Source organism: Dermacentor albipictus, chromosome 1 (genome assembly GCF_038994185.2).
Source record: "Dermacentor albipictus isolate Rhodes 1998 colony chromosome 1, USDA_Dalb.pri_finalv2, whole genome shotgun sequence".
Classification (NCBI taxonomy): domain Eukaryota; kingdom Metazoa; phylum Arthropoda; class Arachnida; order Ixodida; family Ixodidae; genus Dermacentor; species Dermacentor albipictus.
In genome coordinates, this window is record NC_091821.1 from 367634486 (window position 1) to 367645059 (window position 10574).

General features: G+C 49.8%; 1 protein-coding gene across 1 annotated transcript; it reads right to left on the minus strand.

The window, feature by feature from the left end:
* Positions 1 to 940: 940 nt before the first annotated feature.
* LOC135904101 (phospholipase ABHD3-like) lies at positions 941 to 10039 on the minus strand. Its single transcript, XM_065434721.2, has 6 exons — positions 9972 to 10039; positions 9301 to 9689; positions 7641 to 7922; positions 2916 to 3185; positions 2110 to 2232; positions 941 to 1300 (listed from the first exon to the last, which is right to left on the minus strand). The coding sequence occupies exons 2-6, from the start codon at positions 9547 to 9549 to the stop codon at positions 1019 to 1021; spliced, it is 1206 nt and encodes a 401-aa protein (XP_065290793.1). The 5' UTR covers positions 9550 to 9689; positions 9972 to 10039; the 3' UTR covers positions 941 to 1018.
* Between the last annotated feature and the right edge of the window lie 535 nt (positions 10040 to 10574).

Consider the following 10574-nt stretch of genomic DNA (forward strand, 5'->3'; position numbering starts at 1 on the left):
GGCGGTGAGGGTATTCAGTTTTACCGCGAGAACCCTGGTTTGCGTACTTTTTCGTTATAACGAGGTACGACTTCATGTACAATCGATACTCATGAGGCCGCATTGAACGTATAAGTTAAAAACAGGCACATGGAGATAAATTGCAACATACGTACAGTATATTTCAGGTAAAGTCTGCTTGCTTACCAAGCTCCAGAATTAACAGGCACTTTAGCCAAGCGCCGTGCTGACAGCACGTCTCCCGGTGTTTCTTGTTCGACTAAGTTCAGAAACAGATTACAGCACAAGCGGCAACACAGAATTCGCATGACGCGACTTTCCGTCAGCTTCGCCATAGTACGTGCCCAACCAACGCGCGGCAATCGGACGGGCTGCCACCAACGCTGCACCACTGGATGCGCGGTGCAGTTCTGTTATGCCTTGATCCAGGGCGAAGGCCTATACGGCGTAAACGCGCATGCTAAATATTATTTCACGCAAGCGAGGTGAGCGCATAACACAGAGGCACACACACGCACGCCTGCACACGCACGTGCGCGCACGACATCACAGACGTGGTATGGAGACGAACACACCAGCCCCACGAAAAGCTGTCCCATGTGGAAGACGCAATAATCTCGGGTGCAAGTATACTAATTTTCATAGATCTTTGAAAGTTGCATTATACACATATAAGTTAAAGAGACATGCGCCGACGAACAGCATCTATGAGCGAGCGCGAAAGGATATATTTGGGAGGGTTACGAGAAGTTATCTCTACCAAGATAGATTAATGAGTGAGCAGCGTGCTTTACATTGTTCGTGTTACGGTCGATTCTCGGTAACATTTTAATGCCAGTAGGTGCGCGTGATACTTCTTTTTCATTCACCGCATAACAATGCAAATTGGAAACTGAAACTAAGGTGGAAGTTGGAACGAGAGAGACAGAATGAGAAACCATGCTCAGAAATCCGTAGGACGAACTGCAAAATGGAGATTTAGTTGCGCTGCATAATCGAACGGCGCAGGGTCGAGCGGTTACATATCACTGCCTAGCTGGGCGAGCCCGTCGACGCCGCGAGTCTCGACGACTCGCAGCAACTCCCGCACGTAAGCGGCCGCGAAACGCTCCGCGTAAAAGGGCGGCCGCGGGAACAGCCAGCCTTCGACGAATCCAAGATGGCCGCCGCTCGGCGTCACCACGGCAGCCAGCCACGGCGAGGCGATGATCTCGTCCTCGGGAAAGGTGTGCCACGAGCCGAACACGTCGTCGCCGGCCAGCAGGAACACCAGCGGCCGCCGGACGCGAGACAGCTTGCCCTGCGCATATACGCCGCGCCATTAGAACCGTGCCAGGCGTACTTGTAGCTGTATAGCAGATTGGCCGACTTGGTACTGCATGCAATTCTATAGCCGGCGCGAAGGAAGCTGGCACGAACAAAAACAGGCACGCACGCCAACAAACGTTTCTGTTCGTATCTTCATTCTTCGCGCCGCGGCGATGCACCATTGCATCTATTAAGTGCCCACTCGCCCAACAACGAGCTTTGTGATTGCTTGTTTCGGGTACAATATTGTTACATGTGGAGAAGCACGTAGAGAGAGTCTACATTGCGGCCGGTCCCTTTAGATACCCCCCGCGGTGGCAAGAGCACCTTTAAAACGGCGCAAGGAAAACGCGAGAACAACATAACAGACACGGACACGCGCGTATCGGCATAACGTGTACGTGTTTCTTTAGTTTGTCTTTGGTTTCCTTCCAGAACCACGTGATAGGCTAGCGGTAATTTCTGGCCGCCCATTGGGCGGAATAGTAGAGCGGAGAGCGTCACGGGGAACCTCCACGGGCGAGAACCAATAGTGATGAGGGCGCCACTAAGAGCTACCGCGAGCCAAATATAATGTCTTTAAAATGTCCAAAAACAGCGTAGATCTGTTTGCCTTGCTATTTTGCAAAATTCTACGTCAACAAGCGCCGATGAGCCCCGAATATATATAGTGGGAGGGGCGGCGTGAAAGGAGGTTACCTTGTCGAGGCTATATATAGTTTCCTATACATGCTCCCTCCAAAGACCATTTCCGTCCTCCATATAAAATTCAAATTCGCGAGCGCAAGCAAGTCACATTACCTTTAGGCTGCAACTTTCGTAGAGCTCCTCCGTCGATTTGAAGCCGAATACCGGAGCCGTGTAGGTCCTGTCGAACTGAGACAGCGTCCAACAGGAGAGAACGTCGTCCGCGTTCACCTCCTCCTGCGTTTACGACATGGCCGACGGTCCCACGCATCAACCGCAATGAACAGGTTTAATTGCGTGCAGAAAGCTATAGGAATCAACGACGAATATTGTTACCGCTTTCGCTGCGTGGTCAGAGTGAAATTAATTATCGAGGTTCGTTTTCTGCGTTCTTTCCTCCAACTCTCATGACCTTTTGTCGCAGGTGGCTGCTGTGGCAGCGGTGTGAAACAATCACTAGACCACGGTTCGCTGTTCTGCATGCCGCGTTCTCCGACAGGGCTATGGCTGGCTAGTCTACCGTCTGTTTCACGCAACTAGAAGTTTAGAACGAAGCATTAAAAACTGAGTGATACACTTTGCGCGAGTGGTACCAACGGCATAATTCGTTCGTAGTCGTCTTGAGCTACTGAGAGCGTTTTCTTAAAGTGCGGTTAGCTAAGTAATTAGTTGTTTAATTATGCAAAATTATTAATACTTCCTTTAAGGCACTATAGTCGGATTTGGATAGTTGCAGAAGTCCACAAAGTTGTTTCCATGTCATTATCTTTTACATGAGTCTCTCTCTCTCTTTTTTTTTCGGAGAAAGCCTGCGAAATGTGACAAAAAAAAAAAAGATAGCGTCTCTGCCCCGAGCTTGCGCGCCTGGATTCCAGCGCTCTCTCTATAGACAGCCGCGCCGTCAGAGCGAGGTGACTCACGCTGAAGCGGAGCACGTCTTCGTTAATCTGGAGGTGTTCGACCAGGTTGCTGGCCATGTATATGAGCACGCCGTAATTCGAGTTCCACCACTGCTCGAGGTTCCGCTTGGCGGTGGCCAGGTGGAACGGCGTCGAGATGGCCAGCGCGGCGTCGATGCGCGCCTCCTGCCCGTACTTGATCAGGTACAGGCTGATGAGCAGGCCGCCCAGCGAGTGGCCCACCGCCAGGAGGGCTCGGCCGGGGTACCGCCGGCGAATCTCGTCGACGACCTGCGCGCGTGCGTGCGTGTCTTTATGAACGCTTCGGTCGGCACGTTCGCGCTCGGATACATTACGTTGGAATGAATGAATGAATGAATGAATGAATGAATGAATGAATGAATGAATGAATGAATGAATGAATGAATGAATGAATGAATGGGTGGTTTTTATTGGCGCAAGGGCCAGGTATGGCCAAAGAGCGCCATGCAAGTGTTAGTGATTTCTTAGCGAAGAGATGGGTTCTATGATGTCGATGTGACGTGACTGTAAAGGGGCCTAAAATATAGTCTCTGTAAAGTGCATAAAATGTACGCGTAATAAAATTATGGCTATGACAAATGATGAGTACTATGATATTTTACGTGCAATGCAAAATAATCATACGACATAAAAAAATGCACAAGTTTCTAAAATTCACTGGAGCACCATGGCCTCCTTAGAGCCCTTGAGACACAAGGGCCTGGAGGCATGTGCTATATAAAACAACTATCAAAGCGGCATCCTCTGTAGAGAGGATGCGCTACGAAACTTTTGGGCTATTAACGTGCAAGACCACCTCTTTTAAGAAACCTAGGACAGCTTACATTACGTTGGACCTCGAGCAAGCGACCGTCTATGTATCTGCAGTATGTATCTGCTGGGCGAGCCCTATTGAAGTTTCCAATATGAGAAACAGCGTGTAAGCATTTGGCGGCCCCATAGACCCAATGCAAGAAGAAAAAAAAGGAAGAAGAAAAGACGTTTAGCACGAACCGCAAATTTGGTTAAGCAGGCCTTACGCAGATGTTACCGACGCCTGCTACTGACTGAGCGATAGGCCTGGATCGGCAGACGCGACTCTGTTCTCTACCTGAGAGGCAAAATGGCGTTTCTGTGGGCGATGACGTAGAAATGATGACGTGGCAACAGCGTCACCCATGAGGCGGGGACTTGCTGGGCCGACAGCAGACACAACAGTTGAGGAGATTCTAGAGGTGCCTCAGTGGTATGATAATTTATAATGTGTCACTGCCCAGGTATCACAGAAATCAGCGGCTCTTCACACGTTATGCAGGTGGTCGAGAACGCCCCGATACGTTCGTGCTTTTCTTTTTCTTTTTCAGCAACGCACATGGGGACGCTGAAGAATTTTACAGCGAAGCTGTTTATGCTGACCCTGTGCGGTCGTTGTCGGACTTCGCTAAAGCGGGTCCACGTGGCCTTGCAGGAGAGGAAAAGAGCTTAACAGGGGAAAGGGGTCACTCCAACCCCTTTTCGACTGTGAGAATGCTATCTAATACGCAAATCTTATGTGGTTGTCACACGGTGCATTTTCGGCGATCGAGGCAGATCGGCATCGAATTTATCGACGATTGATTCCATCGTGCCGCGAAAGAAACAAATGTTGTGCGGGCTGTTTGCGGCCAACGAGCAGTGCTCAGCGATTGAAACGCTATACTAGGAGCGTGTGGGTGCCGGCAGCCCCGTCAATCGTCAAACCAATCTAACCAATCGTCAAAAAAAATGGCCAGGCTTAGCTTGGTTAAGCCAAGAATGCGTTGCATATTGCGTGGCCGCGCAATATGCGGCCGCGCGCGACCACGCCAGTTGGGGCCCAGCTTTTCCTCCGTGACGTCACGCGCCGGCGCAGCGCCCCTAGCGGGAGGAGCGGGAGTCAGGTGGTGGCTGCGGCCGCGCGCGACCCGCGAGTTGGGGTCCAGCTTTTCCTCCGGCTGTCATGACGTCACGTCACGTGGTTGCGCTCAAGGTCAATGGTGGCTGCCCGGCCGCGCCCAAGGTATGGCTCTAGCCACCATACCCAAGGGCTGAACCGAGTGATTGCAATATGCAACGCATAAAAACGATTGCAGCGCTCGCATCTCCAGTGGTGAGCCTTGCGCCCAACATACGGCGCTTTGGACTAGTGGTTCCGCAGATTTCATCCCAGCTACAACTATGGGAAGACCATGATCAGCGCGCACTGCTGAGGAAGAACCTGCCTACCGCGAGCGTCAGCGAGAGTTGGCTCGTGAACGGGCTCGTTGTCGTATAGGGCCTGCCTCACGAAAAAAAAAGAAAGCACTGGGAGAACCGCAAAAAAAAAAGCCCTCCTAAAGCATGCTCACCAGGCGAAGCACGCAAAAGCGAAAACGAGGTGAAAGAATGGTGAAACAAAACATTTACATTATAGACTGCTTGCGAAGTTTGACTTGCATGGTGTAAGGCTCGGTGCAATTAACACAGCTTCGCTGTTCGGACTGAAAGGGGCGGTGATTTTTTTAAAGTGAATTTATAATGGTAATCGCACACTTTTGCTTGCTGAATCGCAATATTTATATAATTCAAGATCAATAGATATCGATTCTTGCATCTCCCTTTTGGTTTTGTTGCTGCTTCATTTATTGTTCTCTGCCGTGGATATTTGAGTGCGTCAGGAACAGTATGCTTTGAATTTTGTGGATCGCTTCAGCTATAAATGCGAAGTTTTGATTAAACAAAAATTGTTCACGGTCCCTTCGATTTCCTCTTGAAGGGAGCCTATAGTGTGCCGCATCTGTAGTGCACCTGAAGGCGGCGATAAGGACGCGTATACCGGCATTTGCGGAAAACATAAAAGAAAGAGGGCGTCCTTGGCTAGGAGCAATAAAAGCTAGCTGCCCTGTTTTCTGATTTTCTCGATCGGTGCTCTTGGCTCCTGCGTTTGTGACATCGCGACACTGATTCAGGTGGCAGATACGGTATACGTTTTCCGCTGAGCGGTTTCGCCAAGTCTCAAAGCTGCATTCAGAATTTCGGGGCCCAGAACGAGGTTCCACTGTCTGTAATTACCACGGCCGGGATACCGCTTTTATGAGGTGGACGTTTCCGACGAAATAGTGAGCTTCAGCTGCTGTGTTTCCACTACGTCTCGGCGTAGCGCCGAGTGAGGTGCATACGTGAGTGAGGTACGATATACGACCGGTAAAACGTGGTAAGAAATACATTGGCGTTCCATTTAAAAGTTTCCCAAAAGCAGATTTTGGGAACAGGTATGTCAAAAGTGGTGCAGTATCAGGATTTCTGTTAAGCAGGCGTGACTTCGATCACAACTCTTCGGCTTTAATTTCGCAGTTAAAATATGCACCCTAAAGCGAGCAATTAAAGTTGATGAGCAAACTTTAGGTAATAAAAGAAATTACGGTCGACTCTTTTTCTTTTTCGCACTGCTAACGTCTGCATAGCCATGTATAGCCTATCTGCAAAATGGCAGGCGCTTAAATATGAGTGTCCTTTAAAATAAAGCATTCCGCAAAAAAAAGAGACGTCCAGTATATATGCATGGGACGGAATGAAAGAGAGAGAGAAGAAAAACATTTAAGAAGTCGTACACTCTCCAGGTGGTCGTTAACACTAAACAGCAACCCTCCGCTTTCACTGGTATTCCTCGCGCCCACTATAACTCCTATCGATAATTTGCGAGCCTTCGCGTCACGTGACATATGTGGCGTGATCTACAACGTCCCATTAAAGAAATCATGCTTTTTTTTTCAGTGGCTCGATTTACATCACGGGACGTGTACCCGCCCCAACGAGAGTAGTCCGCGGGCACCACAACGTTGAGTGCTGGCTATGACAGGCACGAAGCTGGGAAGGTCAATGCTCCCTGGTGATCTTACGCGGAATTCGAAGCACACGATACAACTGAGAAGTTTGAAGCAGGTAAAGCTACATGGTAGTGTTCGAACAGAAAAGGAAGGGCAGCGCGATTACGACGACAACAAAGTGATAGTATACTTAGTGACGATAATGTAACAGTGCTATAGAACAAGACCCAATGCCGGTGTTATTAAAAGGACACTAAAGCGAAACAATAAATCAGTTTAGTCCAGTGAAGCATTGGTTCAGAAACCTGCTGGCAGTCATTAAAAAAAAATATTTTGATTATTAGATGAGAAAATGAAGGTCCAAGTATCAGTATTTGAATTTAGCACCGAAACCCCAGCGCCGGTACGCCAGCGTGACGTCAGGGATTCCAAAGTATGTTTTCGCATTTGGGCCGCGTTGGCTGAGTAAAGGTTCCCGAAAGTTGCCATGTTCAATATTTGGTTCCTTTAGAACACAATGTAGTCAATCTGTACCGCTATATATAATGAGTAGGCTCTAGAAGATGCCATAAAAATTCATGACGTCACAGCCACCAGGTGCGGGAACTTAAGTAGGCGTCGCCACCCGTATTTCGTTCTTGCGCTTTTTCTGGCTGACCAAACGTCTTATCGTTGTAAGAGTGGTGTTTTTGATGTTGTAGAAATGTAATTTACTGATGCAGAAGAAATCATTTTTCACTTTAGTGTCCCTTTAAAGAGGCGATGGCATATCTGCCTGGAGTGCTAATACGAGTCCGTTCGAAAACAGGAAAGCGGGGGCATCTGCGTGCCCTCCGCGGCTGCTTTCAAGGAGCGCCTGCCCCGATGCTCGCCAGGCCGTGCTCACACACACGTCGCGCACCTCCGTGAGGTCCCCCACGCTGGCCATGTGGGTGATGCGGTGCGTGGCGAGCGGCAGGCCTCCGCGGCCGCGGCCGTTCATGACGACGCACGGGCAGCGCAGTTTCTCCACCAGCGGGATGAACGAGCGCAGGTAGTAGGCCTGGCTGTCGCCGCACAGGCCCGGCAGCACGAGCAGCACGGGCACCGCCTCGGCCTCCTCGTGGAGCCAGTCCAGCGCCAGCCGCCCGCCGTCCGACAGGACCAGGTACTCGCGCCGGTAGGACAGCTCCGGCAGCCAGCTCTGCAGTGTACAACGCCGTTTCGCAGCCCCTTCCACTTCGAACGACAGAAAGCTGAGCTAGTTGGTAAGGATTCATTATGCAAAAAAAGAGGTGAGGCGCGCAGACGGGACACAAGAGAAGTGGACAACACGAACGTGTCCTGTCTGCACGCCTCACCTTTTTTTTTTTTTTGCCTAATCGATCCTTCCACTTTGCAGCTTCCGAAAACGTTAAGAAACCGCGGAGTCGAGGAAAAGAGACGAAAGTAGGAGGTCTTGCTTCGCCCTGGAAAGCGCATAGTTAAGCACAGACGCCGCTTCGTCCCGGTATACGGGATGATTTTTTTTCTTTTTAGACTATGCAGAATTTTTGGAAATTGCCTGGGGCAGATAGCACAATCCTAGTCCTTGAAGTGGACTACTCGAAGAGGCGTACATTCGCGAGAAATCGAAAGGCACAATCGATACATTAACGATATTTCATCAAGTTCTTAACTAATTACTTTGAGGCACGTACGCAGCAATTAACCAATTGAAGCCGATGACTTTCGGAAGGCGTATCCACTTGGAACAAGTAATCAGGATGTCAACAATTTCGAGATATTTGGTTCCAAAGTCTGCGACGAAATACGTTGGTGTTCCGGTTACTTTTGTGCTTCAATGCATATACAACGGCGCTTTGTTGAAGGAGTAAGCGGATCAACAGTGCATGTTTACCGCAAGTTTGACGGCGCATATCTCGAAACCGGTGACGACCTCACAATTTGTTTTTTCATTGATGTCTTGCGAAGTCCTCGCGGCTACAATTCGTACAAATCAATTAAAAGCTTTATGAATTTCGTTAATTAGTTTATAATATATTTCGACTTCTCGTGCATGTCCACTTCTTCGAGTAATCCGTCTCATGGAAATTCGGTATATAGTCAGAAAAAAAAAAAAGACACACCCGGTAGATTTGGGCACATGAGCGAACATTCAAGGTCGAGCATGTTCATCCGAAGGAACAGCACAGTAATAGTCTCGCGCGAGTGGCAGGGACAAAAAGGCCCGGCCGACAGGCGGTGAGGATGGAGGAGGAGGAGTAGATTTTAATGAAGAGAAAGGAGGAGAGGTCGGCCTGGAGAGCGTGCCTCTAGCCTGCTACTCCTCACTGGGGAAAGGGGAAGTGGGAAATACAGGGAAATGTAGGTGGCGGATGATTATGATATGGTACAATGAGATACTATATACACGTTGTCCAATATGCGGATGCGCACTGGAGACGCAATACACTAAGATTAATCTTGTCCATACAAAAAGTAATCTTGCCACAAAAAGTTTTTGCGCAAACACATTTCGCACTCACTACACGTCTCACAGCTTCTAGGGTGAGGATGGAAATCGCAGAGGAATTGCACACCTGGTACAGGAAGCTCACGAGCGACTGGAAGTTGGCGCCCACGCACCAGACGGGCGTGCGATAGATGGCGCTGAGGAAGTTGCCCAACCTGCGGTGCATGAAGCGCCGCATGCTGCCCAGGCGGCCGACGAGGCGCGGCCGGTGCTCCAGCGCCAGGACGTAGTAGAAGACGTACAGGGCGCACAAGGCGTACAGCAGCATCTCCAGCTTGGACGTGGTCGTCGCCGCGCCTTCCTCGGGCGGCTTCATCTTCTTCGCCGACGGGCCACCGACCGCGCCGCCTTCGCGCAGTCGACCGAACAGACCCGCCTGCGGTTCGGGAAAGGTCTCGAGGAAGTGCTCGAACACGGGCACGCGCACGCACGACCTCGGGTTCCTCGGCGCGTGCCCTGGGCGCACCACATGTGTTCGCGCAGAATTATAAGCACGCCCGAGCGGGAGACAGAGCACTCGAGAAAAAGACGGACAGCGTTTGCATTTAGAGCGACCTCGCGAGGCAACGAAATTGCAGTGGGAACGCCTTTTCCATTTACATATGATCGGCAGTCAACGACTGCGCGCTTCTTGATGGCAAGCGCCTTGCCTCGCTAAAATGTTCGTTTATTCCGCATTACGCCGATTTACGTATTTTGCACGACGTTTCTGTCAAATCTTTATGTGCAGACACATACCTTTTACCTCTCGCACTGAAACAACTCGACTGGCCAATTCCACCGCATTCGCGCCATCTTGCCTTGTCTCCAAATACTGACGCGTACCCACAACGGGGCAGTAGCCAAGGTGCAGGCGGTTTCGAGAATGTGTATGTTAGGATTAAAGCGATAAACACATTTGCACAGAATAGCGTGGGTTAAAGAAATATGATTTATAAATTAGAAAAAAAAAATACTGTTTAGAATTTTGAGATCTGTCAGGACATCAACAACGTGCATCGGTCTTCGGTTTCTTCTGGAAGGGTAAAGACCCAGTCATTGACACAATTGCGACGGTATTTTACTGTGCCCATTCATCTTCGCGGTTCATTGCGGCTGCCTAGAAATCCCCTTAGCATACAACCGGCGACTCTGTACCCAAAGGTGAGTGTCGACCTCCCTCGTTGAACAGGGAGAAGTACTGAGCAGGGCCGTGTCTATAGAGAGCACGATTCTAAGTTTGAAACGGGAACAACTATACTTGCGGGCGCTTGAATGAAAACTGTAGGCATTTCTTACGCCATATATATCACCCCAATAGCGTATATATGTGTTACAGGGACGGAATGAGACTCCGCGGCG